At 40.1% G+C, this 27,945-nt stretch overlaps 1 protein-coding gene across 3 annotated transcripts; it reads left to right on the plus strand.

Annotated features, from left to right (window-relative positions):
- Nucleotides 1–1,447: 1,447 nt before the first annotated feature.
- Nucleotides 1,448–27,929, plus strand: LOC127632742 (ubiquitin carboxyl-terminal hydrolase 48-like). Of its 3 annotated transcripts, none has more exons than XM_052111489.1 (28): nt 1,448–1,791; nt 2,048–2,182; nt 2,362–2,482; nt 3,727–3,868; nt 4,092–4,219; nt 4,310–4,434; nt 5,584–5,692; nt 5,817–5,950; nt 6,050–6,132; nt 6,243–6,422; nt 6,588–6,722; nt 7,589–7,738; nt 7,925–8,125; nt 8,237–8,351; nt 8,446–8,591; nt 9,359–9,439; nt 11,214–11,338; nt 11,508–11,630; nt 11,781–11,842; nt 20,945–21,055; nt 23,365–23,495; nt 23,622–23,728; nt 25,373–25,477; nt 26,201–26,374; nt 26,463–26,588; nt 26,921–26,969; nt 27,078–27,104; nt 27,206–27,929. In XM_052111489.1, the coding sequence occupies exons 2-28, from the start codon at nt 2,049–2,051 to the stop codon at nt 27,226–27,228; spliced, it is 3,147 nt and encodes a 1,048-aa protein (XP_051967449.1). In that variant the 5' UTR covers nt 1,448–1,791; nt 2,048; the 3' UTR covers nt 27,229–27,929. The 3 variants fall into 3 exon arrangements, with proteins under 3 accessions (XP_051967449.1, XP_051967450.1, XP_051967451.1); XM_052111490.1 differs by having other exon boundaries at nt 9,362–9,439; XM_052111491.1 differs by having other exon boundaries at nt 2,365–2,482.
- Nucleotides 27,930–27,945: the final 16 nt, after the last annotated feature.

Below are 27,945 nucleotides of genomic sequence, written 5' to 3' on the forward strand. Positions count from 1 at the left end.
CTTTAGGAGGAACACCCCAACATTGTCCCCCCTCACCATTCTAAACAGCACTGTGGCAGCAGTGGAGTCATTCAGGTTCCTGGGCACTACCATCTCACAGGACCTGAAGTGGGAGATACACATCGACTCCATTGTGAAAAAGGCCCAGCAGAGGTTGAAGTTCAACCTGCCACCAGTGCTGCTGAAACAGTTCTACTCAGCAGTCATTGAGTCTGTCCTCTGCACTTCAATAACTGTCTGGTTTGGTGCAGCTACGAAATCAGACATCAGAAGACTACAAAGGACAGTTCGGTCTGCTGAGAGATTATTGGTTGGCCCCTGCCCCCCCTTCAAGAACTATACACTTCCAGAGTGAGGAAAAAGGCTGGTAAAATCACTCTGGACACCACTCACCCTGCCCACTACCTTTTTGAACTGTTGCCTTCTGGCCGGCGCTTCAGAGCACTGAGCACCAGAACCGTCAGACACAGGAACAGTTTTTTCCCTCAGGCCATCCATCTAATGAACAATTAAATTGCCCCATTGAGCAATAATTATGTGCAATACACAGTTTAATTTTAATTTATATTATCCAACTTATCCACTTCTGCCATTACTTACATTGCTCTGTACATAATATACAGGTTTTTGTTCTTTATATAACAGATTGTATTAGATTTGCACTATGTGTGTATGTGGGTATGTATGAAGGTGAGTGTATGTACGTATATGTATAATTATTTATTTTGTGTTCTTTTTTGTTTTTAATTACCTATGTCTTGCTGCTGTTTTTGGTATTGTTTGTATTGTTGTTGACTGGAAGCTCCTGTCACCTAGACAAATTCCTTGTATGTGTAAGCATACTTGGCAATAAAGCTGATTCTGATTCTGATTCTGATTTGTGACCTTTATGTGACACAGAAATCTCTAAATGACATATCCACATTCTAAGTTCAAGGGTGACATTTACAGTTCCGTAAAAAGCTCTCTTAAACCTTTTGGGGTCTTTTAACAGCCTTTTAAGAAAAGTTCTACTCAACTCCACTTCTTTGAGTGTGTGTGAGTCACTGGGATTCCGGGCACAATTCCCACAAGACAAAATTATAATATACACTTTAAAAACCTTTAAAAATTATTATAATAAAAGTGAACAGTATGATGAATAATTTGACTACATATGCTAAATTATGTTGATGTGTTTGGTGAAATCTATTTAAAAGACACTTAATTGTCTTGTTAATGAATAGATAAAATTACATTGCAACACATAATTCAAGTCATGAGTAAACAAATAACTTAAGTCGTGAATAATTATTGAGTGCACTGCCTACAAATATTTGTAATCATTCAAATGTTCCTATTTTATCAATTTAAATGTATATTTTTGAACAGGAAGTTTAGCTCAAAGAGAAGCGCGCGGACCGTTCGTCACGCTCAACATACGTGCTTACGTCAGGCGCCTTAAGTACGTCGCGCGTTTGTACGTCTGAAGTTTGAAACTGACGAAGGGACAAAAAATATATATTTATTTAAAAGCTGACGGAAGGGCGCTAAATACAAACGTACCATCAATAAAGTATTATTTAAAATTCGTATATTTATTAAAACATCTTAAGAGTCAAGAGGCTCCTGGTCAAAAAAAGCCTGGTGCATTTATTTCATGAAAATAAGTGAAGAGCTAGCTGCTAGCATGCTAACTGCGCAGGTTTAGCAGCCTCGCTGAAAAAAATGAAATATATTTGTTTTTAACTGGAGATTTATTAAACATTACAGTTGGGTCGAGTCTGTGAAGCACCGTATTTCGTTTTAAGGGTATGTTGTCTGTCTAAAATGTGACTTGAGTAAAGATGTGTTTGTACCGATTGGAAGTCAGTGGTGTTTCTTAGTTGTTTTTGATGTGCTTAGCAATTGTTTGTTTGTAAACACACTGGTTTGTAGCTGGCATCTGGGTGTTTTTATGGTGTATGAGTTAAATTAAGTGTAGTGTTGTGCATGCTGGACATGGTGATATTGTATGCAGGATTTATGTGTAACTCTTGAAGGCGTGTGTATGTGTTTCTATATACAGGATGGCACCTCGATTGCAGCTGGAAAAAGCTGCTTGGCGTTGGGCAGAGACAGTCAAACCTGAGGACATCACACATGAACACATTGAAGTAGCATATAGAATTGCAGTGCCAGCGTGCAAGAGAGGGGCATGCAGGTAATCTGGAGGCAACTTGATTTGTTTTTACTTTATTTTTATAAAAAAATGTCACATGCTGCATACTGAAGCTATTTTATTGGCAATAATTTTAATTCAAATACAATGTTTATGTAACAACTCTAAATTAATTTCTGTAAGCATGTATACCAGCATGAACATTTTATGCTCTCACACAGAAGGAACTGTAAAGGGAATCCAAACTGTCTAGTTGGTATTGGGGAACAGTCCTGGTTGGGTGAAATTGATGAAAATGCCTTCCACAACATCGATGACCCAAATTCAGAGAGACGAGATAAGGTACACAATAATGATTCACCAAAATTCTGTGAAAACAATACAGCAAGTCAAGCCATAACTGTCTGTACTAGGGTTGCCAACCGTCCTGTATTATATGGAATTTGTATCTTAGGGAACAACATTTTGTTCTGTATGAAATTTATATGGGACACCATTTGTCCTGTATTTTTGCATCCACACTTGACAGACGTGGCCAGAGATAAGATCAAAGACAATCAGCACATGTTTTCTGTTGTGTTTTCAGTCAGAAGCAAGTCAGAGTTTTGTCAAACATATAGCATTCGAATTGCATGAAAATCACGCCCCTCCATTGTGATCCAAAAAAAACAAGTACTTCATGACATTACCTTATATTTCAGTGCTCATTATGTAAGAGAGACTTAGCTAAATGGCATTCACATTGTAATTCAAGGAAAAATACACTATTTAATTTTAAGTGTTTTCTCTCTTATAAAAATCCACTTTAATGCATGATGGCTTAATACAGTACTAGGACAGTGCACCTGAATGGTCAAATAACTTTTTTTAGTGATATTTTTTTCAGACAGTTCATTGAGCTTTAAAAAAATGGAAAAGGCTTAAGCTAATTATGTGGAAAAAACACTTCAGAGAAAAATATAGTCTTGTTCCATTGACTGCAGCTTCGTTCTTTTTGCAAAAATTAGTGTTTATTAAAAATGAAGATTAAAAGTATAGTTCACTCAATTGAAAATTCTCATAATTTACTCACCCTCTTGCCATCCCAGATGTGTATGACTTTCTCCTGCAGAACACAAAGAAAGATTTTTAGAATAATATCTCTGCTCTGTAGGTCCATACAATGCAAGTGAATGGTGATCAAACATTTTTAGCTCCAAAAATCACAAAGGAAACATAGGATAATATCCATAAGACTCCAGTGGTTAAATCCATGTCTTCAGAGGTGATATGATTTGTGTGGGTGAGAAACAGATTAAAATTTAAGTCATCTTTTTACCCTAAATGTCAACTTTTACATCTGAAAGTCACATGTACCTGTTTTGTTTCACTTTCACAAGTGAAAGTTAACGTAGAGATTTAGAGTCAAAAAGTCCCCTATTTTAAGTTGGAATGCCTCGCTTGTAGAAAGTTGGCAATCCTAGTCTTTACAGAACATTGTTGCAATTGTGAATGCTCACAGTGTGTGTGTGTGTGTGTGAGATGCCTGATCTTGCACAATCCTTTATGGAAGCTATAACCCCACTCTGAATTCCTTTCTGTTACAGAACACATTTGTAGGCCTGACGAATCTTGGGGCGACTTGTTACGTGAACACTTTCCTCCAGGTGTGGTTCCACAATCTTGAGCTCCGCAGAGCCCTTTATATTTTTCCGAATTCCAGAGCAGAAGGGCACAACACAGATTCAGGTGAGTAAGTAATCACCCACATGTGATGTATATGTTATAGTAAACAACATTTATGAATGACTACATTGTCAAATGCGCTGTGGTGATTGAGTTTGACTGTACTCACAGTAATTTTGCTTAGTATTTTTCTTGCAAACTTCTGAAAAACTGATCTTTTCAACTGCGAACAAATCTTAAAGCTTAATTTAACTTGATTCGTTCACATTATTCTGTGTACCGACAGATTATGAGCCAAGGACGATATGTGAACATCTGCAGTATCTGTTTGCATTGCTACAGAACAGCAACAGACGATATATTGACCCCTCTGGGCTGGTGAAGGCTCTTGGGCTTGACACAGGGCAACAGCAGGCAGGCCAATGAAAGACTAACATGCTTTGCTTGAGTACCCTGTTTACTCTGTAAATGTTTACAAGCCACCTTTTTGCTTTCTTGTTGTAGGATGCCCAGGAATTCTCCAAACTATTCCTCTCACTTCTAGAGGACACACTATCAAAGCAGAAAGACCCAAACCTACAAAATGTCATCCAGCAGCAGTTCTGTGGACAGTTCTCGTATGTTACAGTGTAGGTTATTCTAAGTAAATGTTGTTTTGGCATTCATTTTCAATTTATTTATTGTGGTCACTCTGACAAATAGTTTATTAATTTGTTTTACATATTCTCAAAAATATGTATTTTTATTGATGGAAGGATTAATTCAACTGAACTTATACCGAGCCAGTGGTGGGCACTCTCAGCGTAAACCAAAAAAAAATTATTATTACTTGATACATTAATAACCACTTGATCTGAACAAAATGGGTATAATTTTAAAGCTTAGTATCTTGACTTAGCAATGCATGTAGCTGATCCTATCAATTCTTAAATAATGCTTTTTAATTTGCTGATAAATAAGAACTGTTTTGTTCTCATCATTTGGAAATTTGTTATCACAACAATTATATTCAGAGATGGTAAAACCATAGAAAAAATGAGATGGCCATGTGTTATATATTGTTGGAAAGGTCTCAATTAGTAGAATGCAATGAGCAATTTTTTTCACTCAGAGGCCAATCTGCAGTGAGTAGTCGTGTTTGAAATTCCCAAAAACACATGAAAACATAATAAACAGAAGTGTCTTTTTGTCACGTTTTTTTTCTTAGTACTTCCCAAAACATACATATAACATAGACAATGATGTACCTTAACTTGCAGCTGACTATACCAATTCAAACAAGCCCAATCACAACATATAAGTAAAATATTCCTCAAAGAGTGTACATGGAAAGACGATGCACAAGAGGGTGCTCAACACATGAAGTGTGTGTGTGTGTGTGTGCGCACGTGTGCGCACATCTGGACATATCCACATACCCTAGGACTTTGTGTATGCATCCACATATTTGCTTATCTAAAGGATTGGGATGCTCCTGAACACTTAATAGTTCTGTATTTTGTGGTCTAATGATCATTAATTTGCAATGTCCTGTCATTTTTGACGGGGAACACAAGATGTGTAACAAAGTGAAAGAAAACCCAATTCATTTTACAGAAAATGGTCAGATGTTTTTGGTTTTCAGATAAACCAAGATAAAAGTCAAGGAATTTTATTCCAATTGGAATAATTAAAAAGTCGTCTGGGTCAAAATGACAGGAACACAACATAAAGGTTCAGTAAATATTTATAATGACTGGTTACACTAAAAGAAATCCTTGTTTCGGTGTACACAATAGATGCAACAAGTGCGGACGTGAATCTCCTCTACCATCTCGATTTTATGAACTGGAACTGAACATTCAAGGACACAAAAATCTCACGGATTGCATCACAGAGTTTCTGAAGGTAACTACTCATCTACAAACCTTGTGCCTGACTGCTCCAAATATCTTGCTTTTTGTCATACAATTTGTTTTAGATAAAATCTTAAAAGTCTCAGTGTGTTATCTATTTTCCTTACCATGTTTAGGAGGAAAAGCTAGATGGTGATAATTGTTACTTTTGTGAGAGTTGTCAGAGTAAACAGAACGCGACACGGCGAATCAAGCTCCAGAATCTTCCCCGCACGATCAACTTTCAGCTCATGCGCTTTGTTTTTGATAGGTGATTTTTCGTAATACTTCCCTCCTTTTAGCTATTATCAGATGTTTTATAGCCGTATTTATATTTAATCATGTTCTTTCTCTTTCTGTGCTCTCAAAGGCAAAGTGGGCACAAGAAGAAGCTGAACACCTTCATTAGTTTTCCAGAAGTTCTTGACATGGGACCGTTTTTGGAAGGAAAAGGTATAATGCATTTAATGTGTTGATCTGCATCTCCCTCGAGAGTATGTCACCCTACCATCTGATAAAGTCCAATGAACATGAATTGATGTTTTTTTTGTCTCTGAACTCAGAGGAGAAGTGCATGTATGAGCTTAGCGCAGTGTTGATTCACCGCGGCGTGAGCGCGTACTCTGGCCACTACATCGCTCACGTTAGAGACGCTCATACCAACGACTGGTACAAATTCAACGATGAGGAGATCGAAAAAATGGAGGGCAAGAAACTACAGTTGGGCCTTGAGGAAGACATTGGTAAAGAGTGATGCTAGTTGTCTCTACTGTACTTTGGATGATGTCTCAGTTTTGCAGCTCCTTGTCAGTGCAGTTACTTTCACAGATATTCTTACGGCTGGTTTGAGCAGCTCTCATTGCAGTTCAGTCCTGTAGTAGTTTTATTCATTATTTTTTACATTTCAGCTGAAACTGCCAAATCTCAAACCCGAAAGCCAAAATGTAGCAAAGGCTATCACTGCTCGAGGAATGCTTATATGTTAGTGTACAAACGTCAGAAAGAGGAAGGTGATCAAATGGAAACAAATGTTGAAGTACCAGGTAATCAAACTTTTAACATTTTTTATCATAAAAAAAAGCTTTAATATATTACTTTTTAAGACATTCATAAAAAGATCCCAATTGGTTCAGAATGTTTCCATCATAATTGCACTGTACACAGCTATTTTAGTACCCATGGCAACCTTGTTGATAACCTTTCCTGAAGTCAGTTTAAAGGAACAGTTAACCCAAAAAATTTAATTCTCTCATTATTTAGGCACACTCATTTCATTCCAGATAAGACTTTCATTCTTCTGCAGAACACAAATATTTTTAGAAGAATATCTGAGCTCTGTAGGTCCACACAATGCAAGTTTTACAGCTTTTAAAATTTGAAGCTCCAAAAACATACAAAGGCTGCAAAAAATTTATCCATTCAACCCCAGTGGTTTAATCCATGTCCAACTCTTTTTTTTTTTTTTTCCACTATAAATCTTGGCAACAGCAGTATCCTTGGCGATCATGATTTCAAGCTCGATTACACTTCCTAATGCCATCTAGTTGTCTGTGCATGCATCAAGCACTAGGGAATGTAATCAAGTTTGAAATCATGATCGTGCCTTGAGATTGCAATGACAAAATATACAGTGAAAAAGGAGTTGCGTTTTGATTTGTTTCACTTCAGAAGATGAAACCGTTTAAACCACTGAAGTTGTATGGATATATTTTATGCTGCTTTATGTTCTGTTTGGAGCTTCAAAGTTCTGGTCACCATTTACTTGTATTGTATGGACCTACAGAGCTGAGATATTCTTCTAAAAATCTTAATTTGTGTTCTGCAAAAGAAAGTCATATACATATGGGATGGCATGAAGGTGAGTTAACGACGAACTATCCCTTTAAGATGTTGTTCTTTTGGTTTTCAGCTTTTCTACAGCAGCTGGTGGACCAGGACAACAAGAAGTTTGAGGAGTGGTGCAATGAAATGGCAGACATGCGAAAACAGAGTGTTGACAAAGGCAAAGCCAAACATGAGGAGGTGAAGGAGCTCTACGAATTGTTACCTGCTGAGGACGGTCCGTAAAAATGCCTGCGCTTCAGTTTCTCTGACAACATTAACTGTTAAAATCTCCATTATTAACTTAAACGTGCCAGAATTATCTTCAGTCACTTTTTTTTGTTTCACATATTATCTGACTATAACAAAATGGTTTTTTTTTTTATATGAAAGCATCAATGCCTGGTCTCCTTTTGTGTTTTAGACAAGTCTTATGAGTTTGTGCCTCTGGAATGGCTGAAGAAATGGCTTGATGACTCCACGGCCATCAAAGAAATTGACAACAGCCATTTCCTTTGTTCCCATGGCAAACTGCACCCAGACAAGATTGGTGAGACTAAAAGAATATCCTTGAAGGCTGCCCAGGTCCTCTTCAAGCATTATGGAGGAGGTCCCAGACTAGACCGTAAGGGCTACATAGTGCTTCCACTTTCAATAAATAATTCCAAACATCTGCGCACTAATCATTTTAGTTTTTATCTTATACATATATATTTGCATTCTGGATGGCATTTAGGGTCCTCTCTCTGCCGAGAATGTGTTGCTCAGCGTTGTCGAGTGCTCAGACTGAAAAACCAACTGAATGAAGATTACAGAGAGGTCACAAATCTTTCCAAATCCTCTTTGAAAAGGTATGGGCATTGATCAGCTGCTACTTGAACCATGATCTCCAACAGATGCAGCTACTACAGGTCATTAAAAAGTCTTTGTGTGGCTGTGTTGTAGTGATGAGTCTGGATTCTGGATCGGGAAGGCCTCTCTAAGAAGTTGGAGGCAGTTGGCATTAGACCAGCTGGAGGAAGATGAGGAAGAAACCAAACACAATAACAGCAAAGTTAATGGAGAGAAAAGCATCAGCCCAGCAGCTAAAGGTACTGATTAGACTAATTAAAGCCTTATTATGTCTAAATATGTTGTTTTCTTTTGCTTTCTGTATATCTTGTCATGCAGCTGTGTTAAAGGGATATTTCACTCAAAAATGAAAAAAAAAAAAAGAAATCTCTCATCATTTACATCCCAGACATGTATGAATTTCTATCGTCTGCAGAACACAAAGATTTTTAGAAGAATATCCCAGCTCTGTTGGTCCATACAATGCAAGTGAATGGTGATCATATCTTTGTTGCTCTGAAAGTCACATAAAAAAAAGTAATCCATAAGACTCCAGTGGTTAAATCCATATCTTCAGAAGCTATATAAAAGGTGTGGGTGAGAAACGGAACAATATTTAAATTGATTTTTTTTTTTTTACTCAATCTTCTTTTTTGACTTTTACATCTGAAAGTCACATGTGGTGCCTATTAGTTTCACTTTCACATCTGAAAATGACAGTAAAAGTGGAAATTTAGAGTAAATAAGAACTTAAATATTGTTCCGCTTCCACCCACACCTATTATAATGCTTCGGCAGACATGGATGTAACCACTGAAGTCATATGGATTACTTTTATGTTTCCTTTATGTGATTTTTGGAGATACAAAGGTCTGATCATCATTCACTTGCATTGTATGGACCTACGGAGCATATTTTTCTAAGAAAGAAAGTCATATACATTTGGGATGGCATGAGGGTGAGTAAATGTTGAGGGAATTTATGGGTGAACTCTCCATTTAAGCAGTTGTGGCTGTCTTTTTGTAAGCAGATGGAGGTAAAGGAGATAAGGAAGAAGGGGATGGTGAAGAGATGAAGAATTTTAATGAAGACATTCTTTGTCATCACGGTTCGTTTCTTTTCTGTGATGTTACGTAACATAAAACCAAATCAAACAAACCAAATTAATAACTTTTTTTTTTAGGTGTTTTTTGGTCAAGGGTGGCAGCTGACCTATGTATATGAAAGCCTCTATTTGCTATCACTAGCTTGGTTTCCATCCAACAATTTTTATGTGCATTTTGAAATTGCGCATTAGAAATCCTGAATGGAAATTCTTGATGTGCGAATAAACTCCAAAATTTGCTTAAAATGTTATGCACTAGGCAGAGCTGCATTTTCTTGAGTATTGCATTAGTTAAAATGCAATTTATTCAAATGAACGATGGCGTGTGTTTTCCAGTTGTGCACATTATTATTGTTATTAATGTGTGATAGCCTGATGTGACTGGAACACAATTATTCAAACATAGCGCTTGACGTTCAGAAGTGTTTAACCCACAGATGGTTGTTAAAGTTGGTCCTCACAATCCTTAAGAACAGTTTTGAGAGCGGGTGCTCCCAGGTATGCAGAGGCTGGCAGCATATGAGCACCACAGCCATTTCAGCTCTCGTTATATCAGATATCACACTTATTCTGCAGCATTTAATAAAACAATTGCTCCAATCCTGCAAATAAAACTCTCCTGGAAGCAAGGAGGTCATTCAGCTGCTCCAAGATATTGCGCATTACGTAGTGAATGGAAATGCAGAACCGTTAGTATTTTAGTTTTTTTGTTGTTTAAATTTTTAGAAATTCACTTAAATTAAGCTATTAACTTTATCCCTGATAGCAAAGTTTTATGAAACATTTTTGAAAATCGAAAAAGACTTAAAAATGCTGACACAGTGTTTTTTTAGGCCATGCAGCCAGGGTTGCTGGTTATATTTATCGGACCAATTTATTGGTCTTTTGATAGTTGATATGTCAATAGCTATGTTTCCATCCATGTTACAAATTTAGAGGTGCACTTAGTAATTTTTTCCTCATTGAAAAAAATGTAACTCCTAAAGACATTAATTTTAAATTTTGCAATACATGTAGGAAATCATGACCACTCACATTAAAATGAAGACTCCATTTATATCAGTAACTTTATAAAAGCTTTTTTATTCTACATGGTGAGGGTCCACACATGGGGGGCAGAATTACATGACCAGCGGAATACTACTAGCTTAATCTCAGTGACAGTCTTGTTGTTGGACACTTTTACTCCGTGATTAAATTAATCATGGCTGTTTGTCAATATTACATTTCTACAATGGCATTGCACTAACATTGTGCAAATAAAGCAGCGTTTCCATCCCATGTGTTCAAAAGAACAAAAAAGTAACTTCTGGAGAAATCGTAGCCACTTGTGACTCTTTAATTAATAAAATACTCCCAGTTTAGAACAAATAGACAAAACACTAAAGAACTTTGTCTTATGTCTGGGAGCGACCATGCGTCACACAGTTCTGGGAGCACCGAGTGTGTGGTCCTCCCTTGCGTCTTTGCAATTTTGATCTATAATATAGTCAGTCACATGATTTTTTTCATGTTCATCTTGTATTACTACTAAATTCAATAGGAGTTTATTCGGTAAATGTGTTTCCATCATAATTTATGCACATTTCCTCTTAACGAATACAAAATGTATCCACCTCAAGTGAGCTTATGTGTTTTCTATGCGCATTTTAGTCACAGCAGTTTCCATCCAGCAATTGTTATGCGAAATCCCAAAATGTGCATAAAAAATGTGGATGGAAACCTGCACTTACTAGTGAATGTTCCTTTGCGAATGTGACCTTTTCTTCCGCCGCAGGTGGTTTGAGTACACTTGATATTGAAAGGCGCCTGGTTTCTACTGAGGTGTGGAATAAACTGCGAATGTATTTTCCCAAAGCACCAGAGTTCACACACCACCACGAGCCCTGTCAACAGTGCATGGTAATAAACACTTAAAGCAATATAATGAATGTCTTACCATGTTATTTGATGAATTTGAAGTTGACAAGCACAAGGGCTGTGTCTCAATTTATTCAGCTGCCTACAAAGAAGGCATTTTAGAAATTTAGAGGATCTCTTAGAAGGTTTTTGGATTTACTGTTTCTCTCAGAGGTTGGAAAGAGAAGGTAAAGAGAATGAGGCTCTGAACAGAATGATGGCCAGTGAGCAAAGGAGCTCATTGCTAAACCTCTTCCAGGAGAAGAACCGGCCCACACTGCAGAAATGGCCACAGGTAATAAAACATTCCAAAAGTTGGCTTTCCATTTTCTTTATGATGTTTTGCATAATTTAAATGTCAGTTTCCAACATAGTGAGTGACAATTTTAGTACTTCATTCTTATTTGCTGCTTGGTGTCTTTACTGACTTTGGTTTGTGTTTCAGGACACGGATGTTCTGTACATTGTGCCACATTATTTTGTGGATGAATGGAGGAAATTTATCAGGTAAAGGAACAATTTGTATTTTAAGATACTTTTTAAAAAAAATGTTAGTTAATATATATATATATATATATATATATATATATATATATATATATATATATATATATATATATATATATATATTATAATTTTTTTATATTTCTATCTTTTTCATCAGGTAAAGGAAAAATTGTGTTTTAAGAAAAATGTTCTCTATTATTTTTCAAACTAGAAAGTTTAAGACCAACTTTGAATGTTGACTTGGCAAAACCTTTCCTGAAAGTTTAAAAAAACATTTTTGTAGGTTAAAATTTTAAGGTTATATACAGTGAGGAAAATAAGTATTTGAACACCCTGCTATTTTGCAAGTTCTCCCACTTGGAAATCATGGAGGGGTCTGAAATTGTCATCGTAGGTGCATGTCCACTGTTTGAGACATAATCTAAAAAAAAAAATCCAGAAATCACAATATATGATTTTTTTAACTATTTATTTGTATGATACAGCTGCAAATAATTATTTGAACACCTGTCTATCAGCTAGAATTCTGACCCTCAAAGACCTGTTAGTCTGCCTTTAAAATGTCCACCTCCACTCCATTTATTATCCTAAATTAGATGCACCTGTTTGAGGTCGTTAGCTGCATAAAGACACCTGTCCACCCCATACAATCAGTAAGAATCTAACTACTAACATGGCCAAGACCAAAGAGCTGTCCAAAGACACTAGAGACAAAATTGTATACCTCCACAAGGCTGGAAAGGGCTACAGGGAAATTGCCAAGCAGCTTGGTGAAAAAAGGTCCACTGTTGGAGCAATCATTAGAAAATGGAAGAAGCTAAACATGACTGTCAATCTCCCTCGGACTGGGGCTCCATGCAAGATCTCACCTCGTGGGGTCTCAATGATCCTAAGAAAGGTGAGAAATCAGCCCAGAACTACACGGGAGGAGCTGGTCAATGACCTGAAAAGAGCTGGGACCACCGTTTCCAAGGTTACTGTTGGTAATACACTAAGACGTCATGGTTTGAAATCATGCATGGCACGGAAGGTTCCCCTGCTTAAACCAGCACGTCAAGGCCCGTCTTAAGTTTGCCAATGACCATTTGGATGATCCAGAGGAGTCATGGGAGAAAGTCATGTGGTCAGATGAGACCAAAATAGAACTTTTTGGTCATAATTCCACTAACCGTGTTTGGAGGAAGAAGAATGATGAGTACCATCCCAAGAACACCATCCCTACTGTGAAGCATGGGGGTGGTAGCATCATGCTTTGGGGGTGTTTTCCTGCACATGGGACAGGGCGACTGCACTGTATTAAGGAGAGGATGACCGGGGCCATGTATTGCGAGATTTTGGATTTTAACCTCCTTCCCTCAGTTAGAGCGTTGAAGATGGGTCGAGGCTGGGTCTTCCAACATGACAATGACCCGAAGCACACAGCCAGGATAACCAAGGAGTGGCTCTATAAGAAGCATATCAAGGTTCTGGCGTGGCCTAGCCAGTCTCCAGACCTAAACCCAATAGAGAATCTTTGGAGGGAGCTCAAACTCCATGTTTCTCAGCGACAGCCCAGAAACCTGACTGATCTAGAGAAGATCTGTGTGGAGGAGTGAGCCAAAATCCCTCCTGCAGTGTGTGCAATCCTGGTGAAAAACTACAGGAAACGTTTGACCTCTGTAATTGCAAACAAAGGCTACTGTACCAAATATTAACATTGATCTTCTCAGGTGTTCAAATACTTATTTGCAGCTGTATCATACAAATAAATAGTTAAAAAATCATACATTGTGATTTCTGGATTTTTTTTTTTTAGATTATGTCTCTCACAGTGGACATGCACCTACGATGACAATTTCAGACCCCTCCATGATTTCTAAGTGGGAGAACTTGCAAAATAGCAGGGTGTTCAAATACTTATTTTCCTCACTGTAGGCCTTACAGACAGACAGACAGATAGGACGCTCCCGAGTTTGTTGAATGTAGCTTGAAATTTCTAGGAGTTTTAATTTTGGTCTAAAATAAATGTAATTAAAAAAATATATAATTCTCAAACCAGCCTGATAAGGACTAATAATTATTCACACTAGCACCAGCTTTAATTTTGAACTGGAATGAAAATGAGGCTGTGAGGAATAGACACAGTCTCTTCAGTGGCACTCACAGAATTAAGCTGTATAAAGCTCATAGATCCCATCTGATTTTCCACAACTCGGTGTATACTGAATGTCCTTGGAAACATATTTTTTCAATGTTTTGTTTGCAAAACAATCCAAAAACATTTTAAACTGCAGTACAGCCCATTGAAAAGACTATGCGTCCTATCCCTCACAGGCTTGTCATTCCCGTTAAAAATCAAAGATGGCGATGATGTGAATAAGGTTTATAATAGTGGTGTACCTTTCAGGAAAGTGCCCTTTGACACACTTTTGCAAGTTATCTTGTGCAGTTATATGTTTGTGCCCCACACAGTTAAATTACGGTAACATTTTACAAAAAGTTTCCGTTTGTTAACATTATTTAAGAACATTACTGTAGTTAATATGAACTTAATGTTAGTTACAACATGTACTATTACATTTTAAAAATCAAAGTTGTATTAGTTAACATTAGTTAATGCACTTTGAACTAACAATGAACAATTGTCATTTTAAAAACTAAAATTACAATTAATAAAGGCTGTAAAAATATATTGTTTTTATTGTTTGTTCATGATCCCTAATGCATTAACTAATGTTAGCGAATGGAACCTTTTTATAAAGTTACCAAAATTACTGAAACAACTTATTTCGATACTCGTTTACAAAACCAATATTAAAAAACAAATAATGACTTGTTTTTTGTCATTTCGATTTAATGCTAAAATTAAAAATAGGAAATTGGAACACTTTGCATTTTGATTATTTGATTTCAGTAATATATGGCTTGAATATTTGATTCCGACATATGGATGGACCTGAAACACACCTTTCTTCTTATCTTTCTTCGTCCCCAATGCAGAATAAAGAGATCTCTGCTGTTTAATTATTCAAATAAATTTGTCTCAGTTAATATTACATTTGTTAACATTTATTCTCCAAAACTTGCCACGTTTGCAGCTGAGCTATCTCTCTCATCAAAAAGTCAGACACAGTGCCTAAACGCAACCGTAAAATGTTCACTGAGTGCAGACAGGGTTTTGTCTTCATGTGATTCAGCATTAGGACAATCATTGCCACTTGAAACAATTGATTAGAGCAATACACACACATCATTAATGTGTTTATTAAAATTAATTCCTCACTGTATGGCAAATGCCTTCTCACAGTTATCTTTCTCCGTGCCACACAACTTGTTTTATTCATTTATAAGTGGTATCATGTAATGCAGTTGATCAGTTGGGCACTGGTGGTCAACTCTGCACTGGGCTTCAACAGTAAATAACAAATGATAAATAATAATAACAAATTACAAATAACAAACACGTTATTACATTTAATATTTAATATAAGACATTAAGTATTTAAATGGCAGGGAATAGTACTCATTTCAAGCTCAGATCATTCTGACATCCATGTTTTTGAATGGGAATTATCTTACCTTTTATTATCGGATAAATGTGAAGGCTATGCATAAATGTTGATTTTAAAATCACTGGTCGAGCTTTTGAGAGATGAGCATTCACAAACTTCCTGTAGCATAATTTCCATAATGATCAAGTCCCTCACACCTAATCTCCCAGAGCGGAAAAAAGTTAATTTTAGGTTCGATAATTTTTGGATATTCGGTGTCTCGTACCTGTGCTTTCTGCCGGCGGAAAGTTTGCAAAGATTTCGCACACTTGTCTAGATGTTCCCTATCGAGAGGTCTCTCCTATTGCATAAGTAGCTTACGCTATGGGAAAACTCAGTTTCTCGAGAAATATTGAAGTCTTTATGTAAAACGCATTGCAGCTGCACAGCAGACAGCGATGAGCGAGGCAGCTCGGTCATTGGCTGTGCCGCGGCAACTGCTCGAACCAACGACGGGGCGACTGAACGACCGACCAATGGGCGCGTGCCTCGCGTTCGCGCGCTCAGAGCCTGCCGAAATTAGCATAGACAGGCTATATAATGGGCACCCCGTCATGCGAGTTCCTTTAGATTTAATCTCCTTCAGCGAAGACCTTCTCTTCGCTGAACACTCGTTCGGCACATCAGGGGACGACGATGGAAAGGATGACAGCCTCTCTCTTGACGCTGCATCCGACGACTGGCCGGGCTCGTTCGACCCCGCGCCATCGACATCAGCGGACACGAGCGCGGCACCAGCATGGACTCGGAAATCGTCCGTATCCTGTCAAAAGCCATGGAAGACCTCGGGCTCGACTGGTCTTCCCCGGAAGAACCCGCCCGCAGCCGGCTGGACGAGTGGTTCCTGCAGGGGCGCCGGCAGGCCCCCCGACAGAGACCCTCTCCTTTCTTCCCTGAGGTCCACGACGAGCTCACAAAGTCGTGGAAAGCCCCGCACTCTGCTCGCCTAAAGCCTTCTTTTTCTTCCTCGCTCTCCTCAGTGGACGGCGCGAGAGAAAGAGGCTACGAGGCAACTCCGCCCCTCGAGGAGACCGTGGCCAACCATCTATGCCCACCCTCCACCGCTGGATGGAAGGCCAGAGCTTCTCACCCCTCGAAGCCCTGCAGAACCACCTCAGCTCTCGCCGGTCTTGCATACGCTGCCGCCGGCCAAGCTGCGTCAGTGCTGCATTTGATGGCGGTCCTACAAGTTTTTCAGGCCAAACTCCTCCGCACCATGGACGAGTCTGGACCTGAACCCGAGGTTTTCAAGGACCTGCGCAGCGCTACGGACGTAGCCCTGCGAGCCACAAAGGCCACCGCCCAATCCATCGGCCGGGCCATGGCTAATTTGACCGTCCTTGAGCGCCATCTGTGGCTAACGCTAACGGAGATGAAGGACGCGGATAAGGCACCATTTCTTGACGCGCCTGTCACTCCAAGCGGCCTGTTCGGACCGGCGGTGAGAGAATTCACTGAGCGCTTCATTGAGGCTCGGAAGGATTCGCAAGCTATGCATCACTTCCTGCCCAAGCGCTCCAGCTCGTCTCAGAAACCGCCCCAGCAGCAGCAGCGAGCCAGGGCAGAGCCGCCCGTCTCCCAGCCGAAGAGCAGACCTGAAAAGGACGCTCGACGCCGCTCGCGTTCCGCTGGCCGAAGAAAGCCGCACGAGCAACGAGGTCCTCGGCCCAGGATCACTCTGAACACGGAGCTTCGTAAGTCTTCCTAGCAACAGGAAGAAAAAGAGAGAGTATGTGTCTCCCAAAAGCCAGACTGCTCTCTCTCAAACATCTAAAACATTACCCAGTCCCCTTACAGGCGGCTGGAAATGTCTATACAGCAGTCAATGGGCCAGTCATAAAACTCGCTCACCTGCAATCAAACGCCGTTTTTACGGCGACACACAGAAATCACGAAAAGAGTCATTTTCTGCCTGTGTCACTAAGGGTTCACATGTCCACACTAAAGTGCGCATTCCCACATATCAATACTGTCCAAACAGTGCCAAATACCTCCCCAGTTCAGGCTGGATGTCCCAAAAATGTAGATCGTGTGCCTATTGTCATGTATGCACCACTACACACAAGCACTGTTCCCACAGTTATAAACACTTCCCCAGTAAAAACGGGAAATACTATAAGTGTAGCGCGTGCCTACTGTACTGCACGCACCCCTACACACAGCTACCCATACAGGGATTGGTTTCTATCAGTGGATTTGAAAGACGCTTACTTTCACATTCCGATAGCGCCTCATCACAGGCCCTTTCTGAGATTCGCTTTCGAGGGACAGTCATACCAGTACACAGTACTACCATTCGGCCTATCATTGGCCCCCCGTACATTCACGAAATGTATGGACGCGGCACTTTCCCCCCTGAGACAGCGGGGAGTGCGAATACTGAATTACCTTGATGATTGGCTAATCATAGCACAATCAGAGGACCAGTTAATGACGCACAGATCTTGGATTATCAGCCATCTAGAATGCCTGGGTCTGAGAATCAATTTTGCAAAGAGCGTGCTATCCCCCAGCCAGAATATCTCTTTTCTGGGAATAGTGCTAGACTCAGTGCAGATGACAGCGCGCCTCTCATCAGAGCGCGCGCTCTCTATTCGGCGCCTTGCAACATCGTTCAGAGCGGTAGCGCACGCCCCGTCAAGCGATTTCAAAGAATGCTCGGTCTCATGGCCTCGGCATCAGCTGTACTCCAGCTAGGATTGTTGCACATGCGTCCTCTCCAGCGCTGGCTCAAGAGCCGTGTCCCCACTCACGCGTGGCGCTCTGGCCACTTTTTGATCAGAGCGAATCACGGCTGAATAAAAGCCCTGACGCCCTGGAAAGCCATCAACTGGTATCAAACCGGCGTGAGTCTGGGCGTGAGTACGCAGAGAAAAACGATCACGACAGATGCCTCCAAAATAGGATGGGGGGCCCTTTACGAGGGCAGGCCTGTCTCCGGGTTTTGGTCAAACCCGGAAAAGCGCCTACACATAAACTGTCTGGAAATGAAAGCGGTCGCCTTGGCTCTCAGAGCCCTGCTTCCGTACCTAAAAAAACGAACACGTCCTGGTCTGAACGGACAACATGACGGTAGTTTCGTATATAAATCGCCAAGGTGGACTCAGGTCGAGCTCCCTGCACTCTATGGCCAGGGAGCTCATTCTATGGTCACAACACCACCTGCGCTCGCTAAGGGCAGCGCACGTGCCAGGTGTCCTGAACCAAGGAGCGGACATGCTATCCAGAGACAAGGTTCTCCCAGGAGAATGGTCTCTCCACCCTCTGACGGTTCAGTGGTTATGGCAAACCTTTGGCGAGGCAGAGGTCGACCTCTTCACCTCCAAGGAAAACGCGCACTGCCCTCTCTTCTCAAAAAGCACGGACGCGCTCGCCCAAGTTTGGCCAAGCCGCCCCTTGTATGCTTTTCCCCCGATCACGATGCTACCTCAGGTCACCAGTCGGATCAGGGAGGTGAAATGTGCAGTGCTCCTGGTAGCCCCACTCTGGAAAAACCAGACGTGGTTTCTAGAACTGATACAGATGATGCAATCTGCCCCATGGCCGATTCCGCTGAGGCAAGACCTCCTCGGACAGGCCAGCGGGATGATTCTTCATCCCGCCCGATCTGTGGGCCCTCCATGCATGGCCCCTCAGCGGATTCCGAGAACCTCCCCAGTGGTGTTTTGAGGACCATTACTGAGGTCGCGGCGCCCTCTACGAGGCTTGTATGCCCGAAAGTGTTCAGTGACTGGTGTGATACCAAGAGTTTGAACCCCAAAGCGTCGCGAAATACCAAGTGTACTCGCCTTTTGCAGGAGCTGCTGGAGGCGGGCCGCACACCCTCCATGCTCAAAGTCTATGTGGCTGCCATAGCGGCGTCACACAATCCTGATAAAGGACATTCATTAGGGAAAAAGCGATCTGATCGTTCGTTTCCTAAGAGGCTAGGAGGATGAACCCTCCTCTCCCACCTTCGGTGCCGATCTGGGACCTGGCCACGGTCCTGGACGCACTCAAGGGTGCCCGTTCGAACCTCTCCGAACCGTGCACCTTAAGCAGCTCTCGCTCAAAACCGCTCTTGCTGGCTTCGCTTCAGTTAAAAGAGTGGGCGACCTGCACGCTCTGTCATCAAGCGCTGCTTGCCTGGAATTTGGACCTAACGACTGCAGAGTTGTCCTTAGGCCAAAGCACGGGTATATTCCTAAAGTGCTCTCTACACCCTTCAGAGCACAGGTGATATCTCTGGCAGCGCTATCGTCCCCAACAGACGAAGGCAACGCAAATTTACTCTGCCCGGTCAGGGCGCTCAGAGTATATTTGGAACGTTCTTCTCTGTTCAGACAGACGGAACAATTATTTGTATGCTTTGGCGGCCGAACTAAGGGTCTCGCTGTCTCAAAGCAAAGAATATCGTGCTGGATAGTGGATGCTATAGCGCTGGCTTATGAAGCCAAGGGCCTTCAATGCCCCTTAGGCATCAGAGCTCACTCTACGAGGAGCATGGCCTCCTCGTGGGAGTGGTCGTGTGGGATACCCATTGAAGATATTTGTGCGGCGGCAGGCTGGGCCTCGCCTCGACATTTATCAGGTTTTATAACCTACAGGTCCCCTCATTGCATTCCAACATTCTATCAGCCTGACTATAGAATGGAATAGAGTGTGTGTATGCTGGGCATCACCTCCTCCCTTATAAGGTCCGTCTCTGACCGACTTAGAGGATTTATTATGCGTACCAGTACATAAAAAGCTCAGTACATAAGATGTGTGCTTGTGTTTGTACAAAGAGCCCGCCTTGGGCAAGGGCGGCTCTGTAATATCGCAGTATATAGCTCGCCGTTGGCGGCTCGGGGAATAATCACTTTGCTTTAAAGCTCAGGCACCTGCCTCTGGTTTTATAGAGCGAAGTCAGCACGCACGGCGTTTTACATGGTGTTCCCATAGCGTAAGCTACTTACGCTAATAGGAGAGACTTCTCGATAGGGAGCGACTCGGTTACTAGAGTAACCTCGGTTCCCTGAGAGGAGGAGCGAGTATTAGCGTAAGCTGCCGTGCTTGTGCTTGGTCAGTTCAGCTTCAGTCGATTGAACCTAAAGGAACTTCGCATGACGGGGTGCCCATTATATAGCCTGCCTATGCTAATTTCGGCAGGCTCTGAGCGTCTGAGCGCGGTAGCGCCCATTGGTCGCGCGTTCAGAGTCGCCCCGTCATTGGTTCGAGCAGTTGCCGCGGCACAGCCAATGACCGAGCTGCCTCGCTCATCGCTGTCTGCTGTGCAGCTGCAATGCGTTTTACATAAAGACTTCAATATTTCTCGAGAAACTGAGTTTTCCCATAGCGTAAGCTACTTACGCAATACTCGTTCTCTCCTCTCAGGGAACCGAGGTTACGCTAGTAACCGAGTCGTTATGGGTTATAATGCACATAAGGGACCATCTGAAAATTCTACTCCTTATTAAACACAGGCGGTGTCAATCACTCATTCAGTTGATGTGCAAGTTAAGCATAAAACATTGAAAGTACACTTTTACATTCCATATGCTGTAGTAGGTTGTAATTGTCATGTGACCTGTTATTCCTTAAACCACCACAGGAGGCCAGCAAAGAGCAACCCAGTGTCCAGTGTAGGGAACAGTATCCTGCTTTGCCCTCATGGAGGCTTCATGTTCACTTATGACTCCATGCTGCAGGGTGATGCCCAACAGTGAGTATCTCATAACTGAGCTCTCAAACAAATCATAGACATTGTCGAAACCGTCATATAATTTGTATTATTTTAGGTTATATTGAAATTCTATAATTTTTTTTATCCTCAGTAGTTTCATTATTACTGTGCCACATTAGTCGAATTTCAATATTCGGTGGCCATTAGGCTAGAGATGAAGCATGCATTAGCATCTGCCAGTTTGAGGTCAATAATCACTTGACCGTCGGGACTCCCTGCTGAGGTTTATTGTTCCAGCAAGAAAAAAAAAAAAGATCCAACGATGGAACAAAAATCATTATTTTGCAAGGGTGTGCTCTTGTGTTCTCTTCAAGAGACCAATGAGCTTCTTTTACTGAAAGCTATACTATTGGTCCACTGCATGGTACAACTCGACTGCTCACGTTTTTGGGGTTTTCCGTTGTGGATAGTACCTGGTACCTGATATTTTTCTTTTTTAGTACCACCTCGGTCGAGGTTTCAAGCAAGCGAAGTCGATACTAATGTGACTTCAAAATCCTGCAGATCACTGATTGTTCAGTGAGAATCGTCACTACCAGCATCACTGGATTTCTGACACACAACATCAACCCGCTAGTTTTAAAGTTAGCAATAACCATATCGTTTGTTCACGCAACTTTCGAATTGTGAAAAATAAATGGCTGTGTGCAAAACCACACCATGGTCAATAAACGAGGTGCAAACGGTCCACTTGTTAGTGATAAACGAAAAAGTCTCTCAGGAAGTGTCTCAGTTGTTGGCCACACACGGCTACCACCGGACCTACCAACAATGTAGTGGAAAATTAAACAAAAAGTAAAAGTGACTACAGAACCATCAAGGAAAAGTGGAAAGTGGTTCAACCAAATGGACGCTATCTAAACCGGCAAGCAATGGGAGGGAGAGTGCCCTGGAATCTCTTGAGACATTATGTTACGTTAACTCTATACTCTGCTTGAAAGCTTCACTTTATTTTGTTGACCAGCTACTGGAAGCTTGCTTCTTAAACAACCAGGCCAATTTAACGGTTACACTTGTGTAAAATCACCGTGCAACAACTGCTTTATGCAGCACAATGAGCTAGTAGCTAACAGCTAGCGGTTGTGTTATTGTTTTGGTCAGTTTGTGTAGTGTTTAATGATGTCACAGCAGTAGAGGCGGCGCAACTATGATGAGGCAAGTCAAACTGTAACGTGCAGTGGAAAAGTGCCATATGTAACTTTTGGCCCTCTAGCGGTTGATGCTTAAAACTGCAAGTTACTTGGGGAGGAACGCTTTTCGTTGGTTGTGATTCGGCACTGCTCTTCTGCGCGGTTTAATCTCATGGTTTGAGTATGCAGAGATTACCTCCAAGGTGGAGTCATGACGAGTTATTTTCATGTTGATATTGTTATTCACTTAAACATTTATAACTAATATATTACTTACTATGAGGAAGATAAGCAACACTCTTAATATTTTTAAATGATTATTAGTGTTTTGTTCACTAAACAATACACATTAATGTTTGTATTGTATTACACTTCAATTTAAGGGGTGAAACTCAAATGGCTGAAGATTTATTATATTGGAATATACAGCCTTTTTTGAACATGAACATAAAATGCAATTTCACAAATAAATTTAAAAACATTAAAATAGAAAGTTGTCTACACGCTAAACAAATTAATATACAGTACATAACTGCTATGAAATCAGTACATTTAAAAAAAACTTGAGATGAGCATACACTCATGGGGATCTGTTTAAAGGGCACCTATTATGCCCCTTTTCACAAGATGTAATTAAAATCTTTGGTGTCCCCAGAATGTGTCTGTGAAGTTTCAGCTCAAAATACCCTACAGATCATTTATTATAACATGTTGAAAATGCCAATTTTTGGGTGGGAATAAAAACAAGCTGTTTTTGTGTGTGTCTTTAAATGCAAATGTGCTGGTGCTCCCCACCCTGTATCCAGAATAGAGCGGTGTTTTGACATCTCTGCTTCAGATAACTATACATCATAAGCAATATGACTGACAGCGAAAATAGTGGTGTTCAGCCCTATTTGTTTAAACCAGAGACAGACACTGATGAAGGAGAGACTTTGAGAATGAACCAGGAAGTGTCTAAATCGGCAAGTGTGTCATACCGCCGACTGAAAATAGCGAGATCTCAGCAAAACACAGCAAGTGTGACACCCTCAGCCAAAATCAAGTTGTTTTGTCTCTGCTAGTGTGACGACGGGTTAAGAGGAGCAGGCATCTATGGAGAGGTTTGCTGTGCAGAGTTTTAAGTCTGAATGTTTGTTTGTGTTTGTCGATGCACAGTATAGCTCTTCTCTGGCCTGCTGAATGGGATTTGATCAGCAAAATGTTTCTCGTGGACCAGGCCATCTCCATATGTAGGATTCATGACAGAACGCAAGACAACGGCAACGTGCAATACCAGACTCAGCCAGGTAAGACGAGCCGTCTATATGCAGTCAGTATTTTCATTGAAGCATTACACTGGTGAATGAGTTGTCTTTGACACCGAAAGGCACATTGATTATATTTCTCATATAAAAATGTTTGCATCCCTTCAGATTTGTGTCGAGAATGCAGAGAGGGCTACATATTTCAGCAACAGAGAGATATGCGGGAGTATGCACAGGCCACCGTTTACGTTCGAAAAGTAATTGACAAGAAAACGGTGAGCTTTCTCATGATCTTGTCTTTTTTACCCTAAACACTATTTGTGTTCTCAATAATTTTAGACCAATTTCAAATATACTTAGAATATATTTTTAAGTAAGATTTTAGAAAAGCTTGTTTTTAAACAGCTCAACTAATTTTTAGATGAACACAATTTGCTTGAAGTATCAGTCGGGTTTCAGAAACAGTCATTGCACTGAAACGGCATTGTTAAAAGTGGTGAATGATCTTAGACTGAATACTGTTAATGTATCAGTCCTAGTCCTTTTGGACCTAAGTGAAGCCTTCAACAATGTAGATCACACTACTCTGCTTAACAGACTTGAGAACCTCATAGGCCTCTCAGGCACTGTCTTAAATTGGATCAGATCATACATTACTGGAAGGTATTTGTTTGTAAAATTAGGTGACTGTACCTTGACGAAACTTGACATATTATATGGTGTTCCACAAGGGTCAGTTATTTGACCACTTTTATTTTTCATTGTATATGCTGCTGTTGGGTAACATAATTCATGAACATGAGGGAAACTACCATTTTTATGCTGTTGACACTCAGTTGTATATATCTGTAGAGCCCAATGACACAAGCATTAAAGAGATTGTTTGAATGTTTGTCCAGCGTTCTATTATGGATGAACACAAACTTTTTGTATTTAAAAGAACATAAAAAAGAGATACTTATTGTTGGCTCAAAACATGAGAGGGAAAGAATTGAAACTGCACTAGATATTTTGGCTTTACAGTCACAGAGAGAGGTGTAGATTATTGGTCTTTCTAGATTGTGATCTGAATTAAGTCTCATTCAAATTGCTACGAAGACTTGTTTTATCATCTTAGATATGTCGGACGAATTCGACCATTTGTTTCACTTTTTAATGCAAAAAAATTTATTCATGCTTTTATTTTTTCTCGCATCGACTATTGTAATGCACTTTATACTGGTTTACCCAAGTGTTGTGTAGATAAGCTGCAGCCAGAGTGCTTACAAGATCCAGGAGGAGAGACCACAATCACACCAGTTTTAGCTCATTTGCATTGGTTACCCGTTAAATACAGGATTGATTTTAAGGTTCTTTTAATGGTTTTTAAAGCATGTAATGCTTTATACATTTCTGACTGTTTATCAAATTAAGTTCTAACTTGCAGTTTGAGGTCTTCCAATTAAGAATTTCTTACATACTGAAATGTTAATCTTAAGAGATCTGGTGAAGCTGCCTTTAGCCATTATGTGCCAAAAATCTGTAATGATTTACCAGTTGGAATTAGACAAGCACAAAGCTTTTACATTTTTAAAAAGCATTTAAATGCATATTTCAAACTAGCTTGATTAATCTATATGTTGTTTTTTTTTATTGATTATCATTATATTTAATTTGTATATTTATATTAAAACATTTGTTTTAATTCAATTTATTTTTGTATGTTTTTTTATCTTTGTACTGTTTCATTTTTATTGTGATGATTTGGTTTACTTTCTCTGAAATGTTAAATTCAGTTTTTTTATTCTACCAACTGTGAAGCACTTTGAGCTGCATTTTATGTGTGAAAGGTGCTACACAAATACAATGTATTATTATTAAGGAAAGTACTGTTCTGATGAATTAATGGATTCTCTCTGTTTGTCTGTATTTCTCCATAGATGATTAAGGAATCTGCCCCTGAGTTCAGTGTGAGTGGGTCAGATGTTGAGGATGAAAGAGACGAGCCAAAGATTGATGGAGAGAAAGATCCAGACTTCAATGAGGTACAATAAAAAAAATATTCCCCAAAACATTAATTGTCTATCCATCAATCCTTCTTTTTAATCCTTCCCTCCCTCTTTAGTTTGTTCCTTCCTGCCTTCTTTCTGGCTTCTATTTTTCTTCCTTTCTCCCTTCCATTTTCCTCCCTCCATTCTACCTTTCTACCCTCATTCTTTTCATTCCATCCATCCTTTCTTCCCTTTAGTTGCCTCCCTTCTTTCCTTCCCTGTTTTCTGCCTTCCATTCTACCTTTATACCCTCATTTTATTGCTTCCTTTCTTCCCTCCCTTCCATTTTCTTCCCTACTTCCAATCCACCTTTCTACCTTCATTCTATTGCTCCTTTCCTTCCTCCTCCCCTTTTTCCTTCCTTCATTTCTGGTTGCTTCCCCCCCTCTTTACTTCCTTTCTATCTGTCTTCCTATTCCTTCCTTTCCTCTTTCCTTCCTTTCTGCCCTCCATTTTCCCTCCTTCCATTCTAGCTTTCTACTCTATTGCTCCTTCCTTTCTTCCTCCCCTCCTTTACTTCCTTTCTTCCCTCCCATTGCCTCCTTACCTTCCCTCTTTCCTTTTTTTTCTTCCTTCCATCCCATTTTCCTTATTTTGTTTGTTCCCTCTTTCCTTCCTTTCTTCCTCCTTCCTTCCTTTCTTCCTCCTTAATTCCTTTACTTATTATTTGCTCATCACAACATTGTCTTATGGTCATTTTCTCTTTCTGTACATCAGTCTGAGGTTGGAGCCAAACGTCAGAAGCTGGATGAGACCATCTCTCTATCCACGGCTGTGATGACGGTCTCTGCCAAGTCAAGCATCAGGAGGAGCACAAGGCACAGGAAACTGCGTGGGGAGAAAGCCCTCATTGTCTCTGCCAACCAGACACTCAAAGAGCTAAAGATCCAGGTCTGTTTGTACAGCAAGAATGTAAATCTGTATTTTTACATTTCTTTGTCACTCATGTCTCATGTAATGTTGCTTGTTGTATCCACAGATCATGCATGCATTCTCTGTTGCTCCGTTTGACCAAAACCTGTCCATAGAAGGACGTTGTTTAACAGATGACTCTGCCACTCTAGGCAGTCTCGGAGTCATCCCAGAAAGCATCATATTCCTTAAGGTAAAACCCTCAGATTATCGGTAAGATTAACATTTAGAATTATTAATTTGTCAGATGCTTTTATCTAAAGTAATTTACAGTACATTCAAGCAATACATTTTATCAGTATGTGTTCCCTGGTAATTAAACCCATGCCATGACCTTGGCATTGCTAGTGTCATGTTCTACCACTGGAGCTACAGAAAACAGCAGGACTAGAGTAAAATATACTCTTTGCCTTTATTACGTAGATAGATGCTGTATCAAACATAGTAAGCTGCCTACAAAGACATTATTTTAGTGGATCAGAGGCTCATTCTGTAAGGCATATTGCTTTTCTTGTGCATTGACAGGCTGATGAACCAATTGCTGATTATGCTGCAATGGATGATGTTTATCAAGGTGAGTTCTTCTTACTACAGATTTAATTGTCTATCCACAGAAGTCTTATCTCTCTCTTAAACATGTTTGGCTGTATTTTTATTGACATTTAAAAAATTCTCTTTTCAGTCTGTATGCCTGAGGAAGGATTTAAAGGTACAAACTCATCACTCATTATCATTTCTGATATGCATACTAAACTTAAGAATGAATTTGGATGAGGATATTATCTAAAGTTTTTGTTTCCTTTTATTCAGGCACTGGGCTGTTAGGACACTGAGGGAATCTCCAAATTTGAAACAATGCTGATAATGTCAGTGCAAGGATAAAGCTTGAATTAGCCATAGATGTTCATTGTTGGGATGAAGTTGTCATTTTTTGTTCATTTTATTGTTATTTGTTTTTGAATGTTGCAACAACTTCAAAAGTGTCTTTTTGCTATAAAACATTGTGCTGGCTTTTAATACTGAAAGATGATGATGAGTTCTGCAAGATTTTGTGGTCAAACCTACCATGACTGTAAAAATACGGGTCGAGATTTCCTCAAAGGATGTTCCATTTTAGATGGAATTCCTCGTTGTTTTATTGCAATGTCATGTTCAGAGATTATGGTCTGATCAGATTTAGTGTGTTAAACAGTAAATCTCTGTAAATCTTTAAAAATCTGTAAAAAGAGACATTTTTTGTTGAAAAGAAGCTTGTGAAGGCACTGCAATAGAGCTCGTACATATTTAAGAACGCATGAGCGACATAATTATTTAAAAATTGTAGTCTTTGTTTGGTTTGTGTAAATAACCTTGTCAAAATACAGCAGTGAAGAAAACTCTAAACAGTTAAGAATCAATAGAAAATGCTTCCAAAAGTGGGAATTAGTACTGTTCCTAAATAGTTTAGACATGTTCTGCTACTTGGGCAGGCAGTTGTGTGAACTTTTCTGTATGTTCTTTCATATGGGCAATAAATATTCTTTTTACATCTTCAGATGTGTACTGTATGT

Source organism: Xyrauchen texanus, chromosome 39 (genome assembly GCF_025860055.1).
Source record: "Xyrauchen texanus isolate HMW12.3.18 chromosome 39, RBS_HiC_50CHRs, whole genome shotgun sequence".
In the NCBI taxonomy this organism is placed as follows: domain Eukaryota; kingdom Metazoa; phylum Chordata; class Actinopteri; order Cypriniformes; family Catostomidae; genus Xyrauchen; species Xyrauchen texanus.